A 26916-nucleotide genomic window follows, 5' to 3' on the forward strand; every position below is an offset into this window, starting at 1 on the left:
CTGTACGGAGACACAACTGTCCGTGTTCAATTGAACCTTGAACTTTTCCTTTGGATTAAAACTTTTCCGTTGGATTATTGGGTTGGAGGAAGAGTTGGCATGTTTGCGGCTTCCCCAATCTGAAGATGGGTTTGTTGAACTTGAATTCATGTTTAACATTTTTCTACTTTTTCATTTTTTACGCAAGGACAATGCGTCATCAACAAAGCATGGACTTGAATTCAGTGCATTACGTTGCATTTTTTGTGTTGTCTCTTATCTCGTTACAGGTTTCGTGACATCGAGGGACAGGATCTACTCCTTACATTGTAGAAGGACTTGTGAAATCATATGATTTCAGACGGGGAGTGTTGTGTCCCATGAATGGGAACAACCTGTTGTATGTAATTTTTGCATTGCATATTTTTCCTCCTATCAGGAAATTCCTTTATTGTTACTAGGTAGATTAGACTGTATGAAGTTTGTCCCTATGTACCTCCCTTAGTTGGCTTCTGTATAGAATGCTCCTCCCTTCTCCTTCAGTTAGTCTAGAGAAATCATTGCTGAAGAGACATGTCTGCAACCGTGTACAGATTATTCCTTTTCACCTGCATTTACTTTGTACTTAATACAAGATTCTAGAAGAAAACTACAGCGTTTCTCCTTGTCTTCCTACAAGTCATCGTTGTGCTGAGTTGAGCTATCTGTGGAAGCCGTAGAGTGAGTAAAATCATACAGTTATCTAAGGGACTGATAATTATAGCGGTTGGATTCATTGCTACAAGGAAGAGACAGAATAATTCATGTCAGACAATAAAATTATCATTCTCAGCAGCACACCGTCCAGTGTAATACAGAAATGTACTGCAGGTAATGATGATATGCTATGTGCACAAGTGATTATATTAATGATTATTCTGTGCACATGGAAGTGCAGTCCACCTGTCTAATGTCTATCAGTGGTCATTTAAAGGCTGGGAGTCTACATGCTGCATTCTTTAGTGTCTAATCTATTACAACCCAAATGAATAAATAAATTCACTATATAATGCTGAACGCATCTGTGCCGCCCCCAGGGAAGCAGCCGAGCTGCTTGGATCTGGATTCGCTGTGGCTCGAGGGTCTCCGGACTTGGGGGTCATGCTACAACTGAAATGAAAGGGGGTATTTACAGGGGAATCGATATAGTTCGTGACGCAACCCGTGGTGTACGGGAATTTGGGAGTAACGCCGCTGCCGTTGGGAGTACCCAGGGTGATGAAGAGGGGCAGCAAGGTGTCGTAGCCCTCCACGGGTAGGGGGATGCCCCAGGACTCGGTGTGGGATGCCGTGGGATGCAGGGGTCACTCTCGTACTCACTCAGTCAATAAGCAGACACTGATAACCGGGTAAACCAACTCTCTGGGTGCCGCTGCCGCTGAGGGGAGCTCATCCGGGTCCCGTCCCCTATAGTGTTGCCTGGTGATCTGTGACCTGCCTCCTGGCACTAAGTTTAACTTCAACGTGGTGGCCCAGTAGTCTGAAACTTGCCAGGCCCCGCTCCCCACTGTAGCTAAGTGTGGGAGCTTGCTCTTAGGGCTCACGCTTGGGATTTTCTGGACCGTTTTGGATTGGAAAGTCCTATACGCCTCGTTGCACTAATGCCCCGATTCTGGAGCGGGTGGGAACAGATCATAAAGGCTCCGTTCTCCTCAGGTGAATTGTCGGGTTGCCTGAAGCTTCTCCCCGACCTAGGGTCCGTATACCCCGCCGAGTGTCCGTGTATCTCGCGTGTGTGCGTTTACCATTCTCATCGCCTTCTCATCCTGGCACTTTCTTCTCGGCTTCTGATGCACACTGTGCATGACCGTAACCGCAGGCGTCTTCTGACCATGTGCAGTGCGCGTCAGAAGCCGACACACAAACACCAGGATGAGGCAGCGAAAATGGTAAGCGCGCACACGCAAGATTCTCAAGTAGCGACAGTCACGTCGCTGATGTAAATCCATGGTATCGTGCCCACAGGGGCGTAATAACAGGGAAATCATGTAGACGCCTACAGGGCGATGAGCCGCCCATGGGGCTAGAGACCTGTGCTATTTACATAGGGAATATGAAAGTAATAAAACGTATTTTATTACTTTCATATTACACAATATAACAACACAGGGATGGGTAGGAAGGGGTTACTAGCTCACACAGGCTGCTGCTTGTAGGTCAGAACGCTTTTTTGACCTGACAGGTTCCCTTTAAAGCTTCGAACGTAAAGTGAAAGCTGAGCTCTGATTGGTTGCTTTGGACAACTAGACCCTTATCAAGCATAATCAATAATCTATAATAATATAATCAAAAGAATGCTTATGGTATAAAGAGTCCTATGCAAGCAAAAGATCCAATTGAGAAAACAGACTGTAGATATGTTTTATAGAAAAGCATAAATCTTTATTGGACAACAACAAACATTATACAAATTAATTAAAATATGCGACTCAGGTAAGAAGACACTCCTCGACATGTACTGATTCTTCTTCAAAGGTCTGATAATATTGTACAAATCAGTTCTTACATGCTAATTAGTCAAATATAAACATATTAATACCACATCAAAAGGCCAATAATAAAAATAAATGTTGCTTGAGGGGTGTTTTCTTACCTCAGTCGCATCTTTTTAATTGGTTTGTCTAATGTTTGTTGTTATCCCACAAAGATTTATGGTTTTCTATAAAACATGCTATGTTCACATTGTAGTTGAATACTTCAATAAAATGACACTGGAGTCAGCATGTGCACATACCGCCAACTCCAGTGCCTTTTTATTGAAGACACAGTCTCTGTGAATATCATCAGTCACCAGTTTGCTTCAGAGTATATTCGCAAACACAGTGTCTTCAATATAATGGTGCCAGAGTTGGCGGTATGCGTATGTGTAGCACCCACAGGGCAAGGGGTTAAACTTGTTACTCGTCGACGGGCCAGTGATGTCAGGTCTGGAATGTCACGGGTGGCCCTACCCGGCTTCGTGGCCTCGAGGTGTACAATAAAGGGGGTTGAATGGAGGACGAGGATGAGGGTAGTATTTGATGAGGGTGAGAAGGATTTTCTCGTGACGCCACCAGCGGAATGTGGCCACTGGCCAGGGAATTAGTCGCCGCTGCTGTTGCTGTCCTCCGGGGCGGATTGTTGTAGCAGCCAAGATGGTTTTGCTGCCCACAGGTGGAGCGGGCCCCGGGGAGGATGATGAGGGGAATAGTGGCCATTGGCGCCGAAGCGCGGGGCGGCGGCGCCGGCAATCAAAAGGCTGAGTCAGCTGCTGCGGTTCCAGGTGCTTTACTCACTGTTCTTTAGATTGCCCGGGAGGTACCAACTGTTCTTTAGATTGCCCGCTTTGGGCTCCAGCCAATCCCAGTTGAGTTAGAGGTAGCCACTGGTATTTTTGAAAGTGTTCTTTGTAAGAGTTTCCCCACCAGGAGAGAGGAACCTGGGCTGAGCGTCCCGCTCCAAGCTTCAGGCCCCATGAAAGAAGAGAAGAAGAGAAAGGTGTTGTGCTGCCAGAACTGAAGTCCCGACTTGACTGGCTTAGTGTCCAGGTTGCTCCTACTTCTACTCCAAGTGGAACCCGCCCCCCCCCCCCGGGAATTGTCCTAGTGACCAGGAAAGTCCCATGCTTTGTGATGGCCATTCCCCAGCCTACCCTAGTCCAGCTCCCTAGTGAGAAAGTTCCTAAGCTGTATGTTAAGTGTAAATGTGGAAGCACTGGTGATTAACTCCCTCCTTACTCGGGATGAATACTGCACCTTAAATGAGCTGCAGTACCCTATGGCAACTGAGGCCTCAGGGGTGCCACATTCCCCCATGGCAAATGGCAGCACTCCCGGGCTGCAACCTAGCAAAGTTAGTATACCGCAATTTTTAGTATGCAGTAAACATTCTTCCCTTTATGGGAGGCACCATCACATTAACGTTTCAAACATTTAATCAGTTACCGGTCATCAGTATCATCAATGCAATAAAACATCAACATTTGCATATGAAAACATTTACTCTTTCTCGGCTGCTGGTGGTTCCAGAGGGCTGGTCCCAGCCCCCTGGCTCTGGGCACTCAAGGGACATCCTCGGGTAAAGTGTCCAACCTTGTCACAGTGCCGGCAGATCGGCTGCCCATCGGCATCGTATCGGTCGGGGACTTGTAGTAGCGGGTTTCTCCCACGTCACCACCAGGGAAGATCATCAGCACAAGAAACCAGTTCAATGGTTACAGGTTGCTGCGTCCCTTGTTTAGATTGCACCGCTTTGGTCAGAGTAGTCATACCTTTGATCAATTCCAGGACCTGGAGCCGCAGTCCATTGATGGAATCCTCCTTGACTCCAACCAACACTGGTGTAGCTGCACCAGCCTCGGTTGCTGAAGCACAGCGTCGCATTGATCCGGTTCACGCAATGCCCGGATGACCCGGTCTTTGAATTCCGCAAAGCTGAGGTCAGGGTTTTGCATGGACACATTACGCAGCTAGGTCCGGTGGGCATTGGACAGAAACCCCTCGATGAACTGATCAGTCAGCAGGTGGTTCTCATCCATCATCCCCTCCGGTTCCACTTGCCGAACAGCTGTCATTGCCTCCTGAAGTTTTAAAGCATAGTCCCAAATACTATCTGGCACCTTTTGCTTACATCCGTAAAAACGTATCTTTATCTTGGCTGTGGTACGGGTATCAAAGGTTTCCTTACGTTTAGTCAAAATGTTCTTTGCCACTCTTTTGTCGGTCTCTGGCCAGGACTTGACTTCTCACCGGGCTGCCCCAGTCAGTTGGCCAATAAGGACGCTGGCTTTCTGATCCTCCGTCATAGGGTACACCCAGAATAAACTGTATAGTCTTTCCTTGATGTCTGCCAGGGTATATGCCTTCTGGGGTAGCCATGTTGCTCCTGGGAGGTACGGCATGGTAACTGGTAGCACTGAAGCTGGGGTTAATGCTAGAGATGAGCGAACCGGCCGCGGTTCGGCTCGAGCTCGGTTCGCTGAACCGAGGTCTGGTTCGAGTTCGGTTCGGCAAACCGGTTCGGCGAACCACTTGAACCCCATAGGAAACAATGGGAGGCAATCACAAACACATAAAAACGCATTATAAATGTACACATACAGTTAATAAACATTGCCATAACACTTACCTGTCCCTGGGATGCGTCCTGCACTCTGTCTCCCGCAGCTTTTCCATCGGTAATTGCTGTGTCCTCCGGGAACACCAGCAGTGATGCAGGACCTATCGTGACGTCAAAATAGCCATGTGACCAGTCACGTGTCTATTATCTCATTGGCTACAGACTGGTCACATAACTATGGCGCGTCATGCTAGGACCTGTCATTGCATCTCTCTGTTACATGGTGCACGTTTGTGTATCGCCGTGTACCGGCGACATGCTCTAGCACACGGTCGACTCCCCGCTCTGCTTCCCCGTTCCCTTAAGGTACCGTCACACTAAGCAACGCTCCAGCAATCCCATCAGCAACCTGACCTGGCAGGGATCGCTGGAGCGTCACTACACGGGTTGCTGGTGAGCTGTCAAACAGGCAGATCTCACCAGCAACCAGTGACCAGCCCCCAGCCAGCAGCACACGTGGAAGCGATGCTGCGCCTGGTAACTAAGGTAAATATCGGGTAACCAACCCGATATTTACCTTGGTTCCCAGTGCACACCACTTAGCGCTGGCTCCCTGCACTCCTAGCCAGAGTACACATCGGGTTCATTTTACCCGATGTGTAATCTGGCTATGTGTGCAGAGAACAGGGAGCCGGCACTGGCAGCGTGAGAGCGGCGGACGCTGGTAACGAAGGTAAATATCGGGTAACCAAGGAAAGGGCTTCTTGGTTACCCGATGTTTACCGTAGTTACCAGCGTCCGCAGAAGCCTGCTCCTGACCGGCTGACACAGCCGGTCAATAACGGAGATCACCGTTGCCATAGCAACACGCTTGGTAGCGGTGACGGTGACGTCAGGTGGGCGGAGCCTAGCGGGGCCATGTGTGGAGAGTGCCAGGTGGGCGGAGCCTAGCGGGGCCATGTGTGCAGAGTGCCAGGTGGGCGGAGCCTAGCGGGGCCATGTGTGCAGAGTGCCAGGTGGGCAGAGTCTAGCGGGGCCATGTGTGCAGAGTGCCAGGTGGGCGGAGCCTAGCGGGGCCATGTGTGCAGAGTGCCAGGTGGGCGGAGCCTAGCGGGGCCATATGTGCAGAGTGCCAGGTGGGCGAAGCCTAGCGGGGCCATGTGTGCAGAATGCTAGGTGGGCGGAGCCTAGCGGGGCCATGTGTGCAGAGTGCCAGGTGGGCGGAGCCTAGCGGGGCCATGTGTGCAGAGTTCCAGGTGGGCGGAGCCTAGTGGGGCCATGTGTGCAGAGTGCCAGGTGGGCGGAGCCTAGCGGGGCCATGTGTGCAGAGTGCCAGGTGGGCGGAGCCTAGCGGGGCCATGTGTGCGGGCGGCGGAGTGCAAAGTGGGTGGAGCCTAGCGGGGCCATGTGTGCGGGCGGCGGAGTGCGAAGTGGGTGGAGCCTAGCAGGGTCATGTGGCGCTGAGGACGTCAGTGCCGAGGACTGCATAGCTGGGGACAGTCGAGTGTGAGTGTGTGTGTGTACATGCCGCATGCAGGAGGGGGCAGAGCGAGCAGTGCGCGGAAGTGTCGGCTCCCTGCACACGTAACCAGGGTAAATATCGGGTTACTAACCAAAGCGCTTTGCTTGGATACCCGATGTTTATCTTCGTTACCAGCTTACCGCAGGCTGCCAGCGATGGCTCCCTGCACACTGTAGTTGTAAAAAGCCCTGCTTTTGCTGATAGAACCGTTCTCGAACGTAACTCGAACTGTCGAGCTTTTAGCAAAAAGCTCGAGTTCTAACTAGAACACCCCCCAAAATCACTCGAACCGCGAACTGGCGAACCGCGAACCGCGCTCAACTCTAGTTAATGCTGCAGCTCCGGCAACAGGAAAGGTTTGGTCTCTTTCCTCCCTGGAAATGTCTTTGCAGGCACAGGGCTTCCTGCTGGCTTCCGGCAGTGGGGCTCTCTTTCGCGCTCTTCCAAGGGCTCCACCCATGCTTTTGCGCTCTTTTTGGGTCCCGCCCACAGTGGCACGCCCCTTCTTTTCCCGCGCGGAATAGTCAATGGCAACTATTTTTTTAAGCAATATGTATAACACAGTTCTGTAAGGTGCCCAGTACCTGTTTTGCCTGGGTACATTATCCTGTTCATGACGCCAAGTTGTAGCACCCACGGGGCAAGGGGTTAAACTTGTTACTCGTTGCCGGGCCGGTGATGTCGGGTCTGGAATGTGACAGGTGGCTCTACCCAGCTTCATGGCCCCGAGGTGTACAATAAAGGGGGTTGAAAGGAGGACGAGGATGAGGGTAGTAGTGGATGATGGTAAGGAGGATTGTCTCGTGATGCCACCTGTGGTATGGTTGTAGCAGCCAAGATCGTTCTCCTCCCCACAGGTGGAGTGAGCCCCGGTCACCGCCGTTGTGGGCTCCAGCCAATCCTAGTTAAGTTAGAGGTAGTCACCGATATTTTGAAAGTGTCCATTCTAAGAGTTGCCCCTTCAGGAGTAAGGAACCCGTGATGAGTGTCCCGCTCCAAGCCTCAGGCCTCGTGAAAGAAGAAAAGAAGAAAAAGGTGTCGTGCCAGAACTGAAGTCCCGACTTGACTGCTTAGTGTCCAGGTTGCTCCTACTTCTTCCCCAAGTGGAACCCGCCCCCAGGTGGTTGTCCTAGTGACCGGGAAAGACCCATCCTTCCTGATGGCCACCCCCCAGCCTAAAATGTGTAAATATGTAAATGTGGAAGCACCGATGATTAACCCCCTCCTTACCCGGGATGAATACTGCAGCTTAAATGAGCTACAGTACCTTGTGGCAACTGAGGTCTCAGGGGCACCACACATGCGCTGACTCCGGCCTTATTTTAATGAAGGATTCAACTACAACATCAACATAACACTGCGCACGTGCCTAAGGATAATGGAATCCTCCACTGGGCAAAATTTACAGTAAATATAGAGGAGGAAAACAGCCAGAAGAGGAATAGATAAAAAAAATACCCCATCCACAAAGTCCCGACCCAATTCTAAATCATCGACACCTGGGCATAGAACGGGTTCAAGAGCTAGTCATAATATAATGCTGTTATATAGGGGATTTTATGCATAAATCCACAAAGAACCAGCGCTAAATGGGTTTTTTTATATGTTTTTATTAAGAAAATTTTGCTATCCTTGTTCCAAGGCAGAGTATTTAATAGTACACAATACACTAAATATTAAATCCAAGAACCACATATAACAGAAAAAACATAAATTGAAAAAACATAAATTGAATAAAACTAAAAATGAAAATAAAAATAAAAATGAAAAATAAAAATAAAAATAAAACAAAAAACCACACAAAAGGTTTTGGTATAAACCCGTTTCCTCAGAGGTGATCCAATATTCACATTATGTTATTTCAATTTATGTTTTTTCTGTTATATGTGGTTCTTGGATTTAATATTTAGTGTATTGTGTACTATTAAATACTCTGCCTTGGAACAAGGATAGCAAAATTTTCTTAATAAAAACATATAAAAAAACCCATTTAGCGCTGGTTCTTTGTGGATTTATGCATAAAATCCCCTATATAACTTATTAAAACCTGGCAGAGTAAAGGGGTCTCTCTGCCATTAGAACCAAGCTGCAAGAATTAAGCAGGTTTTTTCGGGGTTAAGCGCTGCCAATTGCCTGCAGGCATTTTTAGATAATATAATGCTGAATGCTTCCTTCTAGCCAAAGCTGGGATGCCTGGCGCATGCGCAGTACTGTATTCACATTATAGTTGAATTCTCCAATAAAATGGTGCTGGATTCAGGATGTGCACATACCGCCAACTCCGGGGCCTTTTTATTTAAGACACTGTCTCTGTGAATATCACCAGTCGCCAGTTTGTTTCAGATGAAGTTCGCAGACACAGTGCCTTGAATGATAAGAAGCTGAAATTAGCGGCATGTGCATGCGCCATTTTATTGAATGATTCGACTACAACATGAACATAGAACTGCACACGCACCGGCCATAGGGATAATGGCTGTGACCGAGGTGCACAATTTAAATTCATGAGAGGAAAACAGCCAGGGGAGGCAGAGATAAAGAAGGCCTGACCCACAAAGTCCCGCACCAACAAGGCAACTTAAAGAAAGACCACAGAGTTTACACCAAAAATGTGGTCTATAGAGAAGCTTTTGCACAATAAATACATTTAACAAGCCTACAACCTACAATAGCCCTCAGTCCAGTAGACCACTGCGCAACCAGCTCTGTCCTCACCTATTGTACCATCACCCATTCCCTGTAGACTGTGAGCCCTCGCGGGCAGGGTCCTCTCTCCTCCTGTACCAGTCTGTTATATACTGTTAATGATTGTTGTACGTATACCCTTTCACTTGTAAAGCGCCATGGAATAAATGGCGCTATAATAATAAATAATAATAATAACAATAAATAATTTTGTTTTTTAATTCTTCAATAAAATTAAAAATGGGCCAATAAAAATGCTCGTTACCCGGGTGTAGAACAGGTTCAATAGTAAGTATGTACAGTATATATTGAACTATTGAATAAATATTTGGATTTCATGCACAGAGACATAATACAGTTTAACAGTATAGCCATATTCATAAGCTCCATATACAGGGCCTTACAAAAACAAAGAAATTACTCATTGGGAGTAATTGTGGGTTATTCTCATCCCAGTAAGTGATAAGTGGCTAAGGATATATCAGCAGTAATGAAGCTCTACTGGTGAGTCCATTATATTGATTGCAGCCATTGTTTGTACTCACCAGTTACGTAGACTTCGTTATTCAGTGAAGTGACCGAGAATCCCCATTTATTGTAATCTGGAAAATCTGGGAGTGACATCCACATTTCTGCCAAGAATGTAAGACTATGTCAGAAGAAAATTAAGTAAAAATTCCCTTTTGTCTTTGAAATAAATATTTCTAGCCAGGGAAAACATGTGGCATTTGCAATATTATATTATCATGGTTGTATAGAAGCCTACAGCCTAACATTCAATTTTCTGTATTGTATCAGATTGTAATGTATTGTAATGTAGCACCACCTGCCATCCAAGCAACAAGGAAGTAAGGAGACTGTAGAACTCTGAGCTGCTAAAGAGACAGCTTGAAAAATAACCCTTTAAGGGACAATGGTTATCATAATGATTTTTGTGAAAGTCTTAAGGGTACTTTACATGCTGCGACATCACTAGCGATCTCGTTAGCGATGTTAAATTCTAGATTGCAAGTGCGATCTTTTGAGATCGCACATGCGTGAAATGACCTATGTGCGATCTCGAATTTAACATCGCTAACTAGATCGCTAGCGATATCGCAGCATGTAAAGTACCCTTTAAAGCCAATGATTTCAATGTAGCATCTAGGACATACTGGGACACCATTGGCTTTATTTTTACCCTCATTGAAAATGAAGCCAGTTCTGTGGCCATCATGTTATAAATCAGTAGAAGCTGAGCAGATTTATATATAGTTTTGTGTTGAATACAACTATTTTTTTTAATTTATTTTATATTTTCTATTTTTTCTCTACTCAGGAGTCCAGTGGGTGGTCCTAATAATTGATTAACTGCTATTTCTGTATACATGTATATACCAACTGGATTCCTAAGTAAAAAAAAAATTGCAGTAAAAATGACTAAAATTACATAATACACTTCATCATATCCAACAAAACTATATATCAATCTGCTCAGTTCCTCCTGCTCCACAACAAGATGGCCAAAGTCTTATGTGGCACCCTAGTGGTCATGGGAGCCACAGTAGCGTTGCTCTCTTTTCAGGGGCAATGCTATGCTTGGAAGCAGTGGCGAGGTCGCCATGCTGGGAAAGTCTACATACCACACTTCCTAACTCAGGCCAGAAGGGGGAGCTTAAGACCCGGATAGGGAGAGCTTACCTGTGCATTCTGGTCTGGGGAGGGGTTAGAACACACTCAGAAGCACATACCAAAAGTGAAACTAAGAGAACAGTTTAGAAGAGCAGTGCATGCGGTCGCTGAGGAGAGCTCTGTGGTATAGCCCTCTCAGGACCTAGCACAGGAACAGGGCACCAGGGTCCTAAACTATGTGGGTGCTTAAGCCCCATCAGTAAATCCCAGAGGGCAAACTACTTCACATCCCCTGGCCCAAAGAAAGATACAATAAAGCCTGGGACCGCACCTAAGCAGACGGTGCCCCCGACAGGCTCGCGCTGCCCGCCTTAAGGGGAGGACAGACAAATACAATTTGGAAAAGGGTCACTGTAGGGCTCCAAGCCACAGAGACCCATACACTAAAGCGCTACCAGGAAGGCCTCCAACCACCCGGCAGGGTGAATCTCCTCGCTGCTCCCAGGCTGACCGGACCACCGTCATCTCTGAACGAGACTCCCGGGCCTGTAACAAGAACTGACCAGTAAAGGTAAAGGAAACTACAGCCCTGTGTTGTCCAGTTATTACCAGTGTCCTCAGTCCTGCACCCCAATGTCACAACACTATAGACTACTACCATCACCATCCTCCCTGGTGCACAACTCTGCCTGTGGAGAGCTGAACCATCCGAGCTGCATTGTCATCCGCCCCAGTAGAGAAGTCCCGCAGCGGCGGCTGATATTGGCCGCACACCACAGGTGGCGTCACAAACAAATTACCCCCATCGTCCCCATCCCCAGCCTTTTATTGACACCCGGGGTCACAGAACCGTGCAAGGCCACCGCAGCGTCCCAGGAGAAGCACCGCGGCCCGGCGACGAGTAACCCCCAACCCCGTGGGTGTGTCCCTTTCATGCTTGTTCAACATGACAGGTTCTCTTTAAGGGGAACCTGACAGCTGATACATGATACCTAATCCATGGACAGCATGTATTAGACACTTGCTGCATGATTTAAGCCATGCATGTTTGTCTCTGAAACTATGCAGCGATTCTAAGAAATACATACTTTAAAATTTGCTGGAAACCAAATTGCCAAGGATCTACCTTTCCAACTAATCTTGCATTTGTCTTGGTTCTTGTAGGGTTTTAGGTTATGTGTGCACTTTGCATTTTTATGTGCAGAAAATCTACACATAAAAATGCATGTTTTGGCAAAAAGCTGCTAAAAAAAAGTGCATTTTTTATTGTATTTGCATGTTTTTTCACATGCTTGTTCCCATGTTTATTTTTGTGCATTTTTTAGACATGGTGACCGCGGGGTTCAGGCACTGTACCCCTGCGGTTGCCGCTGTGTCACCGGCTGATCTTAGAGCTGGGACCTGTCTCTTGCTGCCAGAAGCAGTGCCCATGCCGCTCCTGGCAGTTTAACCCGCTATTGCTCTGAACAGTGTGATTGCAGCATTCAGGAGGCAGGGAGAGCAATCGCTTACCTCTCCCTGGCGATCATGTAACCATGACGACCTCGAGTTTCTGAGGTAGGGATCGCCTCACAGTCCAGGGCACCTACATCACTGGAGTTCCCTCCAACAAGGTCCCACAGTAAAGACTGTGAGGCCTAGAAGTAGGGAACCCCAGTGACATCACAAGGTGAACCAAATTCATGCTGGCGGATCTTCAGGAAACCCCGGTGATCCACCGGCATGAACTCAATTTACCTTGTGATGTCACCGGGGTTCTTTGCACATAGGCCTTGCTGTCTTTACCACGGGATCTTGCTGGAGGGAACTCCAGTGACGTAGGTGCCCTGGAGGCAGGGAGAGGTGAACTGAGTTCATGCCGGCGGATCTGTAGGAAACCCTGGTGATCTGCCGGCATGAACTTTATTCACCTTGTGATGTCACCGGAGTTCCCTACAGTAGATCCCGTAGTAAAGACCATGAGATGAGGGTGCAGGGAACCCCAGTGACGTAAAAAAAGCAATTACACACATGGGTTTTTTCTTGCATTTTTCACTCACTCCATTGAAGTCAATTTGGGGAAAAAAGCAGGAAAAAACACAGAAACAATTGAAATGCTGCTTTCCTGCAAGGAAAAAAGAAGCAACGTGAGCACAGCACGTCAGGATTTTATAGACTTTGCTGAAATGCTTTTTACTTGCTTTCATTGAATAAAAGAAGCAAGGAAAAACACTAGAAAAAAAACAAAAAAAAAACCGCATGATGTGCACAAGGCCTTATAGTACTTTTTTTTTCTGAAACGTCACAGCATTTCAGAGTCACACATCTGCCAGTATATCGGGCAGCATATATCAGGTTTCCTTTGCAGTTTGCCTTGGAAAGATTTTACTTACTAGTTTTGGGATTGTAATAAGAAAAGTTATGGGATGTACTAGGAGATTCATCAACATCTTCATCTTCCTCATCCTCTTCTTCCTCCAAAACTTTTCCTCCTACCACTACCAGTACTTGCTGCAGAGATACTGATGTCTGCTCAGTATGGCCCTTCGTCACCTGCAGCAAAAATACATTGCTTGAAATAAGCCTTCATAATGTGTTACTAAGAGGCACTTATTGAACTTGTCTATAATCCTTTCCAGCCATTGAAGGATCCAGCTAGAATTACCAGCGTTAACACGAGTAACAATAGAGCCATAGTTGAGAGAGGTAACACACATTTGAAAGGTGACAGGTGTGGGAAATGTGACACGAGGCGTAACTGATAACAGGAGGTGGTTGAGAAGAGATCTAGCTGGAGAGATTAGTCAAGTGTCTGACTATTGCCCTGACAGGTGATATGGGTCATAAAAAGTAACATAACTTGTGCAGGTGATCCTGGTACAGCTCAGGTGTGGGAGCTGACACTGATGGGCGATGACATTTCATTACAAAACCGTACAGGTGAACACACCAGTGAAAGGTGATGCAGATGTGAAAGGTTAGGACAGATGGAAGAGTTACATGTTAAGCGTCTCTGAGAGGAAATGACCCAGGGTAGAGGTGGCAGGTAGGTCATGTCTATGATACCACAGGTGATGTACAGGCTGGAGGCATTGGTTTACTCCAATTATGGAGAATCGAAAACAAGTTGTTCTTGGTTTGTTTTTTAAACCTTACACTGAAACATTATCTTATTTTTAAATGTTTTTATTTGCCTATTTTTCTGTTTTATTTTACTTTACATGATCATGGGGGCAGTCATCTTGTTTGAGGTGTGAACAGCAATTTCAGAGATTAACTTTATACTAGCAATATAGACATAAAAAAACTAAGGGTTCTTTGTCACAGGTTGTAAAATTGCCCAAATGACAAAGTATTTATACAGTGACAAACAAAAGGGTAACAATGTTTTAAGCGTTTGACTTTTAGGCTCCATATTTCACCATCAACTACAGCTTTGAGCATGGGACTATCTTCATTTTATAGACAATCATCTTAGCTATCTTATATATAAATTTGACTTGCAACTATTTAGCATATGATTAGTTATTCAGATTCTTGTTATGTCACTGCATTGTTACTGTTTTGCTCCTGGTGTTTACATTCTTTTTTTACTTCCTGTATACTATAAATTACAACCTGTTCTCACAGTCCCTAATAGCTCAGTGTGTTATTAGGTTGATTCCAAAGCAAAATGTCACTGGTTCAAATTGAGAATCAGCTATGAAGAAGACTTCCCAAGAAAAGAGAAACCGCATTATTCAGCTCATTGATAGCAGTCTCTCAGCCAAGAAAATTGCCAAACTGCATTGTGTGTGCTATGATAGTTGGAAGAATAGAAAAACTTAATTTTCCATCCATTCAAAAGCCAAGAGGTGGACGTCCAGGCAAAATATCAGAGTCAACAAGTTGGCTCATCACAAGGTCTATCAGTTCTGGAGCGACAAACATGACAATGGAGGTGGCTCGTATGCTTCTTAATACAGTAGTGAATTCACAGATGTCCATGCAAGCACCGCGTGATGCATGTCACAGAAGTTTGGATTGGTGTCCCAAAAAAATGTGAAGAAGCCTCAACTTCAATATCATCATAAACCTGCACTCGCAGGGGCTTTGACCCGATGACCCTTGAGGTCCCTTCCAACTCTACCATTCTATGATAATAATCATCGACTCAAGCTTGCAAAAAAGTATGAAAAGTGTACAGTAGAAGATTGGAAACTGGTGATTTGGAGCAATGAGCCTAAAGTCAATAGACAAGGCTCTGATAGGTGTAAATGGGTCTGGAAGAAACAAGGGAAAAAGCAGCTAACAAATCGAGAAATTGAAGAGACTGTCAGAGCCTGATGATATGGGTTTTTTTCACAGCAGAAAACATTGTGTACTTTACCAAGTTTGATGGTGATCTCAATGTTGAGATATATATGAGTAACTTACAAAATGAGTTACTTTGTACACTCGAATACTATGGATATAAAAGGAAAGACATAGTGTTCTAGCAGGACAACGACCAGAAGCTTACGTCAAGATAGACGAAGATATGGTTCCATGATAATGAAGCAGCGGAGCTGGATTTGCCAATCTACACAACACACATCAACCCATCAAAAATTTGTTAGTGGAGATGAAGAAAAAGCTGTATCCATACCCAAATGAGTTGACCAGTATGCACCAACTTTGGGAACGTGTAGAAGAAATCTGGGATCAGATTTCGGTTGAGACATGCTTAATTCTGATCGAGAGCATACCCAGAAATATGCAGGCAGCATTGAAATCAATAGGTGGATTTACAAAATACTAACAAAATAATAAAAATTAACATCCAAATTTATAGGAGCAAAACAGTAGCAATGCGGTGATATGACAAGAATCTGCATAACTAATCATATGCTAAATAGTTTCAAGTCAAGTTTATGTATGAGAAAGCCAAGATAATTGTCTATAAGATGAATGTGTGTGGGAGTATACAGTATATAGGGGGGCTGTGTGGGGGCTCATACTATATATAGGGAAGGATAATACTGTATACAGGGGGTGATATGTGTGAACTCATACTGTATATAAAGGGACTTTTTGTTGGCTCCAACTGTATATAGGGGGGCTGTGTGGGGGTTCATAATGTATATAGGTGAGGCTGTGTGGGGACTCATACTATATAGGCAATTGTGTCGAAACTGACCAGTATTAAGGGAGATTATGTGGACTCATACTGTGTATAGTGGGACTGTGTGGGGCTCATACTGTATATACTGTAAGTGAGCTGTGTGTGGGCTCATACTGAATATAGGGGGCTACGTGTGAGATCATACAGTATATGGAGGGATTGTGTGTAGACTCATATTGCATATAGGGAATGAAGTGTGTGGGCTCAAACTGTACAAAGGAGGAACATCATTCTTTGTAGAGGGATGTGTGTAGGGGGGTTATTTGGGACATTAATGTATGAGGGGCTGTGAGAACCATCATATCATGTGTGGGGAGCTCTAAGGAACATCAACATTGTGTGGGGGATTCTGAGATATCCATGATACCCTGTGGGGAGCTATGGGGGTCATCATACTTTCTTGGGAAGCTACGGGGCCATCATACTGTGTGTGGGGGCCCTACTATGTTGGTGGGCTGTGGGAGCATAATACTGTGTTGTTGTACTGTATGACCCTAATACAGTGTTGGTAAGCTGTGAAGGCATTATACTATGTGTGGGAGGGCTGTGAGGGCATCATAATGTGTGTGAGAGAGCTATGGGGACATCAAACTGTGTGAGAGGATTGTGGGGCATCATAATGTGTGTGGGAGGGCTATGGGGACATCGTACTGTGTGAGAAGATTGTGGGTGCATCATAATGTGTGTGAGAGGGCTATGGGAACATAATACTGTTTGGGGGAGCTGTGAGGACATTATACAATTTGGGAGCTGTGGAGACATTGTACTGTTTGGGGAATTGTGGGGACATCATACTGTGTGGGCATATCATACTGGGTGGGCGGAGCTGTTGATCAAGATGCTAGGGCTGAACAACAGGTGCATAATTTATAAATTTTAGACAAATCAGTAATAAATAAAATGGTTTTTAGGTGCTAGAATAACTCAATATTAAGTATTACAATTAATATTAATATACAGTACGTGTGTCAGTGGAAGATTGTTGTCTCTTTTGGTAGAACTCTTATTTAGTTTGTACAATACCTGTCCAAGGTTGCTGCTGACCAATTCTCGGCATGTTTCTGATCCACTTATCAATGGCTCCTCATCCATTAGTTTTTGCAGGAAATGGTCGGTCAAATTTGATAGCCTGGCCATATTAAGCAGCTCTGGGAGATATTGAGATCTGCTCTCCACATCTTGCCTGACCCACAGAAGCACAGCTTTTGCCCGACTCTGTTCTTCTTTTACTTGTAACAGAGGATCTCCTAAATAATGAAGCAGACGTTCAAGAGGCAGAAGTAAAAATTCTTCCTCTTGAGATACAGCTTCAAAATTTTCTTGAAGGAAAGACCAGGCCTTTGCTATAACTTCAGGACAGCCATGAGTTTCACCAAATTCCCATATCCCCAAGCAATTGGTGGCATCCATCTGCTGCTGCAAATAACGGACACAAACTTTCCTCACTGCAGCGAATTGAAGTTGGTTGGAGATACGAATTAGTCCTTCTACGTTCCTTTGGTTAATGGTGAGGTGACCCGTGTAAGAAAAATCAATTAAAGTCTCTAAAAAATCTGGATCTACCTCTTTGATTTCTACATGTGCAGAGATACTTTCCTGGAAGTTTCCAGTAAACATGGCATGGAAATATTGGCTGCAAAGAGCCAGCACAGCACGATGGCAAGGAAACTCCCGCCCTAGAACTTTCAATGTAACATCAGAGAGATGTGGATTAAATCTTAGGGACTTCAGGCCTGCTAGAATAGAGTCTGAATGGGAAGGGAGACAGAATTCGAGGTCATCGATGTTCCTCACCATGCTTCCTCAGGAGTTTTCACAGTAGGCTACTCATGGACCAACAGCTTTAATAAAAGAAGAAGAAAAAACATATGATTATGGTGAACAATAAAAAATAAAAGTGAAATGAGCATATAATCATCATCATCATCATCATCATTTTTATTAATCTATTTTTAAAATTAATATATTTGATAAATTGAAGAGAGAGGGGAAGGGGTTAATCCTAGCTGCCATGGAAGAAGTGAGAATGATACAAGAATCACAGATAGTGATTAATCTGTCAATGCGTTTCAGAGAATGACAATCCCCTTCATCAGGACAAAAAAATCACAATGATCGCGATTAAGTCCTGATGAAGGAGATTGTCATTCTCTGAAACGCGTTGATGAATAAATCACTACCTGGGATTCTTGTACTATTGTCTCTTCTTCTACAGCAGTGCGGATTAATCCCTTCAACTCTCTCTTCTCTCTATGTGGGTCTGTTGAAACCATCACATGTATCAATGGTGGTTGTGACTATCACAACCATAGAAGGTGAGCACTTCCATCATTGTTTTAAAGTTGCTCCTAGCTCCTACCGGCTACGACCCTATCATGCTTTTGTCTCTCCAGCCTCTAGAGATTTTACAATTGATAACTTATTATTTATGTATAATCTTTCTTTATTGAGTAGAAGAAAGAAAGAAAAAAAAAAGAAGCATAGAGAAAACATACAAGCATCCAAGGTTATAGATAGATCATTACGTATGATACCACAGTTTGGATAACATTTCTATAACATATTTCCACTAATGATTTAAAATCATTCGAACACTGTTTCAATTCTTACATTCCGCCCTTTCTGTATCCCATACTAGAGACTGCTGTCTGCTTATTTAATGAGAGAAAACAACAAAAAACCTATCCTATCTTGCAAATTTTATAACATATTTCTCATGTCCTGTGTTTCCTCTCTTCATTGGCGAGAACTTGATAACTAAACTTCCCGTACAACCTTGAACCATATCCTAGCTCTACTCATTGTCTCTTTATCAATGAATGTAAAAGAAATAATAAAAAAAACCGAAAGAGATGAGAAAAGAAGGGAAATAAGTAGTCGTGCATGAAATAGAAAAGAAAGCTGAAGAAACTAGGAAGGAGAAGGGGGGGCCTTTTAAGGGTTAGGAGGGAGGGGGGGGCACAAACAGGTCTATCATAGCCTTTCTACTATCTCTGCTCATACTGCACCTACTGAACCTTCAAAATAATGTATGGTAATCGTCTGAACTTTTAAATATTATCCATGGCGTCCAAATTCTCAGGTATCTTTCAGTATGTCCCTCTGCCTCTGCCACTAGTTCCTCCATATGATGTATGTGCTCAAATTCCTGAGTCCATTCCCTCAAGGACGGGGCCTCCTGTGTTCTCCAATGTCTTGGAATCAATGCTCTTGCTGCTGCCAGACAAAACCGCAGTATATCCCCTTTTTGGGCTTTAATTGACCCGGGGAGTATTGACATCAAGGCTATTTGTGGGGTCCGTGGTGTTCCTCTCCCTGTTATTTTTGTATATGTTTGAAAGATTGCCTCCCAGAATGGCTTGACTTTAGCACAGTCCCACCATATATGTATCATTGTACCCTTTGTCGTTCCACATCGCCAGCACATCTCGGAGACCGAAGGAAAAATTCTGTGTAGCCTCACTGGATACTGATACCATCTTGTTAGGACCTTATAATTCTTCTCTTTGGTGTACCCAGCAATCGATATTTTATGTGTAAATATATAAGCTTTCTGTTTTTCTCTGTCTGTGAATGTCGTTTCCATTTCTTCCTCCCACTTGGTCATATATGAGGGATCCGAGCCCGCAGAGGGATCTGGCTGTCCAATCATCTTATATATAAGTGACATCAAATGCGTGGGTATAGTATCCTGCATAAATAATTTCTCGAAGGGTGAGGCCATGCCCTCTGATATTCCATCCATTCCTTGTGTCTTAGAGTTAACAAATGAATAGAGTTGCCTATATTCTATCCAGGATAATGTCTGGGGAGGTTCCATGGTTTGCATATCCTCAAAGGATCTTAATTTAGACCCCCTAAGGGTATGATAAATCCTACCATCCTGTTGTGCTCTCCATCTTAGAAATTTGGCCCGACCGACTCCCGGGGGAAATTCTAGGTTGGATATAATAGGAGCAAGGAGAAAGGGGCAACCCTCCAATCCGCCATTCTGTTTAACCTGATCCCATGTCCTCAGTGTAGCCTTAATAAAAAGACTTGCCGCAGACAATCTCACCCCTTCCCTGGACCCGACCCATGGTAGATATTTTAGTGGAATTGATGAGCTTTCCTGTTCAAGTTTGACCCATTTCTTATTCTGATCATTAAAATGCCAGTCAAACATTCGAACCATCAGTGCCGCTCGATGATATCTCCACACGTCTGGGAGTCCTGAGCCCCCTGCAGTGATATGCCTAGCAAGTGTGTGATATTTTATTCTAGCCCTAGAGTGTCCCCATATAAATTGAGTTAGGGCAGACCTGAGTGTCCGAAAAAACCCGGTAGGGGGGAGAAGCGGGACTGCTTGAAATATATATAAAAACCGTGGAAGGATGTCCATTTTAAATGTGTTTATACGACCAAACCAGGACAAGGGTTTTTTATGCTATGTCCTAAGCTCTTTGATTGTTCGTGTCAATAGCGGTAAATAGTTCTTTGAATACAATAATTCCAGATCTGCAGGGACATTAATGCCTAGATATTTCAGTGCCTGGGAATGCCATTTAAATGGGAAATTACTTTGAGCCAATGAAACATCTTGAGGCTGCAGCGTGACATTTAAGGCTTCAGTTTTTGAACAGTTAACTTTGAAATTACTTAAGTCCCCAAATCTCTCAAACTCCGCTATCAAAGAGGGGAAAGATATATGTGGCTGAGACACGTATATCAACAAGTCGTCCGCATATAGCGCCGTCTTGTATGTTTTCCCCCCTACGTCTATACCGTGCACATTGGGATTTCTCCTGATTGCGTTGGCAAGATGTTCCATTGTAATTACATATAATAGCGGAGAAAGAGGGCACCCTTGCCTTGTTCCATTTCTGATTTGTATAGACTGTGATAAGGAGCCATTTGCCTTTATCCTAGCCGATGGACATGTATAAAGGGCCAACACTTTATTCAAAAAGCCAGGGCCTATCCCTATTTGTTTTAATGCCACCCTCAAGAAGTCCCATTGTACTCGATCAAACGCTTTTTCTGCGTCTACTGATAGTATTCCCAGGGGCTGATTCGTGCTTTTAGCGTGGGCTATAAGCAGTAGAGTTTTGTTGACATTGTCCCGCGCCTCCCTACCCTGTATGAATCCTACTTGGTCTGTATCAATGATGGAGGGGAGAAGGGGAGCCAGCCTGTTAGCCAAGATCTTGGAGAATAACTTTATATCTACATTGAGTAAAGATATTGGTCTGTAATTAGACACTAACATGGGGTCCTTGCCAGGTTTCGGAAGGACCGTGACATGTGCCTCCAGTGACTGAGCCACAAAGGGAGTCTCCGTTGAGATTGCATTAAAGACCTTAGTCAGAAATGGGGTAAGCAATTCCCGAAATGTTTTATAAAATGTAGGAGAAAATCCGTCCGGGCCCGGACTCTTCCCATTTGGGGTATTCCTAATTACTTTTCCCACTTCCTCCTCTGAGAACCGGTTTTCAAGTTGTTGCACTTCCTCATTTTTCAAAGTTGGCAAAGCCGTGTCCATCATATATCCCTTAATGCGCTCAGTCAAAGCCTGTGACGACATGTCAGAGAACCTCCCTTGGATGTTATACAGTTCCGAGTAGAAACTTCTCAATTCTTCCAAAACCTCCGCTGGGTTGCTCGCTTCCCCTCCTCCCCGTTTCCGCAAGCTAGGTATAAATGTTGTAAGATTGCGGGGATGTAGAAGGTTGGACAAGGATCTGCCGCATTTGTTAGAATGCTGATAGAGGAAGCGCTTATAATGGTTCCGGTATCGGAGAAATCTTTCATTCAGCACTGTCCTAAGTTCCTCTCTGTGTTATGTGAGTTCTGCTAGTGTTACCCTCAACTGCCTATTTTTGTGTGCTGTTTCCAACTTATGAATCCTGTCCAACAGTTCTTTTATGCGGATATTCCTTATTTTTTTGGTACGCGCCCCATGCTTTATCAGCACCCCTCTTATGACACACTTGAACGCCTCCCACTGCAGGGGCATCGAAGTGGGGTCCGTTTCATGAGAGGACATGAAGACCCCAACCGTCTCCCTGATGTCAGTCATACAGATTACATCTTTGAGCAAGTTATCGTTGAGTCTCCATGTCCACTCCCGCCTCCCCCCATCCGGGGGAACAAAGGCCAAAAAGACCGGGGCGTGATCGGACCAAACTATACTACCAATCGTAGGATTCGGTCTCCAGGCCAAAACACACTGACTCACTAAAAATAGATCTATTCGGCTGTACGAATCATGAGGAGTGGAATAAAAGGTGTAGTCCCTACCCGTAGGATGCATACTGCGCCACACGTCGTTAAGGTGCATCTGATGTATGTCTCGCTTCAGAGAGGTCAATATTTTTGTGGAAATGTTGCTCCTTCCAGCCGAGGTATCTACTAAGGTATTCGAAGACAGATTAAAATCTCCCCCCAGAATCATTATTCCCTCTGCGAACTCGGATAGAACTTTTAGGAAGGCCCTGCATGTCTGTGTCTGTCCCGTGTTAGGGGCATACCATCCTGCCACCGTATACACTGTGTCATATATCCGTAGTTTAACTATAATGTATCTGCCTTCTGCATCAGGTTTCGTGTCTAGAATAGAATGAGGCAGGTTTCTGTGTATGGCCAGCGATACCCCCCTTGACCGGGATTCAGTATTGGCGCTGTGGAACCATGTTACGTAGTTGCGGTCTCTCAAGTTTGGGACATGGCCTACTTTAAAATGTGTTTCTTGAAGGAGCAATATGTGGACTTCTGTTTATGCATTTCAGCTAGTATTTGGGTCCTTTTTTGTGGCGTATTAAAGCCCTTTGTGTTGAAAGATCCAAATTTCAGTTCCGCCATGTCTATTTTTAGCTGTTAGACAAACAAGGGAAAGACACGAATGGACGGGGAAAACTGTCAGAGAAGGGTTGGATCAAGTGTGATTTTTAAGAGATTTATAACAAAAGATATAGGAAAGCCCAGAAATAAAGGGAGGAAAAGTAAATGGATATAGAAGTAAAAAAGAGGAAGAGAAAAACAAAAAAAAAAATTGTTCTCAAGTATAGGAAGGTGGTGATGGACTAAGGCACCAGCAACTATGTCCTGATGTCCCAACCCACCTACTTTGTTGGGGGAGGCTGTATCTAACTATACCTTGTCCAGCACGGTATAGCACCCCCTCAAGTGCGGTAGACTTTCCAGGGAGAGTTGCTCCCCGCCGGCGCAGATCTGCATCCTCTATCTATACATAAATTTCCCATCTGTATTAACCGTGTTAGTCCATAAATGATTTGGGACTTGGTCCAACATGTATTACTATGTTTCTACTCCATATACCTCTCTGTCTCCCCCATACTATATCATAAACAATTTCCTGATATTATTCCCTTTTCATATCAGAATCCCTATTTTCAGTTTGACTTTAACTATAACTATAACAATGAGTCATCTTCCAAACTTCAACCAAAATGTCCTGTTCGTGTGTTGTCTTTAGGAAAACTCAAAATTCTCAAAATTCTCTTTTTCCGCTCAGTGAGACTCCATATTCAGCCGAGATCCATAGGCAACTCTCTTCTCCTTCTCTGGGGGGCTTCTCTAGGTGGGTCCACTCCGGGGGCCCCCGGAGGTAGGAATGGCCAGTCCCGAATCATCACTGATGGAATTTGGAGGGCTGCGGTGAACGCAGGTATGCCCCCTGGGTGACTGAGGACGTGCATCCTTCCCGCCCTCCGGACTCTCAGGCGGAATGGGAAGCCCCAAGTGTACTGTATATTCCGTTGGCGTAGTATGTCCAATAAGGGTCTCAAAGCCTTTCTCTTCTGTAGGGTCCACTTGGACAGGTCAGGCAGAATTAGGATCTTTTGCCCTTTAAAGGAGATATTGTCAAGTTTCCGTGCTTGGGCCATAATATTATCTTTCAACTTATACTTGTGTACTTTGCATATGATGTCTCTGGGGAACTCTGGATCCATTGCTTTAGGGCCCAGTGCTCTATGAGCCCTGTCTAGCTCCAGTGGAGAGTCTATGGGTACATGCAGTATGTCATTGAAAATGTGGCATAAAGTCTCATCTAGGGCTGTATGTTCAACCGACTCAGGAATGCCGCGTATTCTAATATTATTACACCGGTTTCTGTTTTCTGCATCATCTAGCATTTCTGCCAAATACTGAAGTTGTATATTATGAGATGCATATCCAGCCTCCTGTTCTGTTGCCGTTACTGACAGTGCCTATACTGTGGATTCTGCTGTTGTGACTCTTTCTCCCAACTGTTGTACTTCATCTTTGAGTCCAGATAGTTCAGCCTTATATGAATTCTCTAGTCTGGATATATACTGCTCCATATCCTTTTTTGTGGGGATGTTTTTAATATGTGAGCTCAGCTCCCCAATGGTCCGCCATAGCTGGCTAATATCTTGGCCCACCTGCACCCCTTCCTGACTATTGGTTTGTGGCAAGTCAGTGTTTGGGGATTTACCAGGGGTTGGGAAGGTAGCTGTTGTTGTATTTGACTGCAGCAGGATATGTGTCTGAGCTTGGGTGCCTGCTGCATACTCTGTTCTGCTCCCTGCTTTGGCCCCATCTTCTCCTGTGCTCTCCGACCGCTTCTCCTCGGGCATTGCTCGGTGCCCTCCCATACTGCCTGTCTGCCCGCTTGGCTCCGGCGTCTCAGCGCCATTTTGCTCCTCCAGCGCGGCCGCCCCACTTACTTTATTATCCTTGGGCTGGCCTGCACTCACCGCTCCCCGAGCTGCCTCCACCTTCTCCGCTGCCTCCGCCGCCTGCGTCACCTGCTCAGCTTCCTCAATCTCTGCAGCCGCCGCCATCTCTCTGCAGGACGTGCGGCTGCTTCTGGTGGCTATTCCAGTGTTGGCCATTTTGGGATCGGGCCCTGCTGGTGCTGTCCGCACCATATACCGGCGAATGCTCTGCCCTGGGGTGCTTGAACGGGATGAGGTGGGCTGGGGGCCTTCTTTCCTTCTTCTGTTGCCCATTCGTTTCTTTAGGGATCCTGAATTGTTGCTCTGGCTTGATGAATCCCCGCGCCGGCTGGGGAGCTGATGTATAACACGTCTCTATCCCTCCATGGCCAGGCCACGCCCCCCATAACTTATTATTTATATTACAAAGTGAGTGTATTCCAACACTTTAATTTATAGAAATGATTGAATCTGCCCAGATGCACATTCATCTTATTATGCTCTAGCATTTCTACAAAGAAAAACAAACATAGAATATAGAAAATAAAGTAATGCTCACCTCACCGCTCACCTGTTCTGCTGTCTGGTCGTTTGCACATCTTCTTTTAACCCCAGTCACACACTTTGTCTTCAGCCTGCTTCACTCCGGGCTTCAACTTCAAGCTCAACTAGGCCTCTGACCTCACTGCACATCGTGATGTCATGATGTGCCTCGTCCAATGCCTAGTCAGCAGCTCTGGAGACAGTGCGATGTGTAGCAACATCAGAGAACTTTTTCAGCCAGAAGCCCCATTGCAATGAAGCTGGATGAAGACATTGCATGCGACTAAGAGAGCCAAAGAGAAGCGTCGGGAAGGACCGGGCTGCAGGGACGGCAGAAGAGGTGATCAGTCAGGGGAGTATCATTATTATTTTTTAACTTGCTGTGTTGCTGACCCTCTACAGTTCAGCAAAATGGGGGAGCGATTAGCCAAAAAGCCGTACTCTTCAGAATACAAATTTTTGTAAAAATTGAGAAGAATTCAGTTCCACTAGAGAAAATTCACTCATCTCTTCTAATTTACGCGTAAAAGTTGTGTTCTTTGAGATAGTTGGCATGCTTATTTTGCAGTATAGGGCCATTTACACGCTGCAACATCGTTAACGATATATCGTTGGGGTCACGGTGTTTGTGACGCACATCCGGCGTCGTTAGCAACATCGCAGCATGTGACAGGCTGAAAGGACCTTAAACGATCGCAAAAGTAGCAAAAATCGTTTGTCTCAGAGAGGTCATTTATTTATGAAAAATCGTTGTCTGGTCAGTAGCGATGTTGTTCCTCGTTCCTGCGGCAGCACACATCGCTATGTGTGAAACTGCAGGAGCGACGAACATCTCCTTACCTCCGTTCACCGGCTATGAGGAAGGAAGGAGGTGGGCGGCATGTTCCAGCCTCTCATCTCCGCCCCTCCTCTGCTATTGGATGGCTGCCGTGTGACGTCGCTGTGACGCCGCACGAACCACCCCCTTAGAAAGGTGGCGGTTCACTGGCCAGAGCGACGTCGCAGGGAAGGTAAGTCCGTGTGACGGGTGTTAGCGATGTTGTGCGCCACGGACAGCGATTTGCCCGTAACGCACAACCGACGGGGGCGGGTATGCTCGCTAGTGATATCGGTACAGATATTGCAGCGTGTAAAGTACCCTTATGAAATAACATAGTAAACTACGATATTCCATACAGCGGAATACAGTAAATAAAATGCATGATATACTTTTTTTTTACTATAGGATCTTACGCTATTGATTATATAAGCATACAATTGCATTTTCTGAGATCAAAAATCAGTTACGTTCTTCCAAATTGGGTTGTTTTTACTGCAAGAACATATAGTCCCTGACATAAGTTCTGTTACTTATCCATGTTATGTAAATAAAAGCTTATAACCTGACTTTAAATTCATCCATTGGCTTCATAAATTATTCTTTTGAAAGCTGAAACCCTCCCAAATTTGGTTTAAGTTATGAAAATAAACATTGGTGAATGAAGTTGTGGTGCTATTAGAGCCATATTTAATATTTTGTGTGACTTCCATGAGCTTGAAGGACTGCATCCATGCGGTTCAACAATGATTCCTACAATTTATTGATGAAGTCATCAGGAATAGCAAAGAATGCAGCCTTACATGCCTCCCAGAGTTTATCTAGAGTCTTTGGTTTTGTCTTCCAATCTTCCTCTTTCATCCGTCCCCAAACATGCTCA

The 26916-nt window shown here is 45.1% G+C and overlaps 1 protein-coding gene across 1 annotated transcript in view; it reads right to left on the reverse strand.

Moving 5' to 3' along the window:
• KLHL30 (kelch like family member 30) overlaps nt 1-26916 on the reverse strand; it is a 94653-nt gene that overhangs the window by 18733 nt on the left and 49004 nt on the right. The window contains exons 2-4 of the mRNA XM_075340883.1: nt 17019-17836; nt 13246-13405; nt 9808-9894 (exon numbers count right to left, since the gene is read on the reverse strand). Of these exons, the coding sequence (XP_075196998.1) occupies nt 9808-9894; nt 13246-13405; nt 17019-17792 (1021 nt within the window). The 5' untranslated portion in view covers nt 17793-17836. The remainder of the gene's footprint in view (nt 1-9807; nt 9895-13245; nt 13406-17018; nt 17837-26916) is intronic.

The sequence above is a fragment of the Anomaloglossus baeobatrachus genome, chromosome 3, assembly GCF_048569485.1.
Source record: "Anomaloglossus baeobatrachus isolate aAnoBae1 chromosome 3, aAnoBae1.hap1, whole genome shotgun sequence".
NCBI classification, from domain to species: Eukaryota; Metazoa; Chordata; class Amphibia; order Anura; family Aromobatidae; genus Anomaloglossus; species Anomaloglossus baeobatrachus.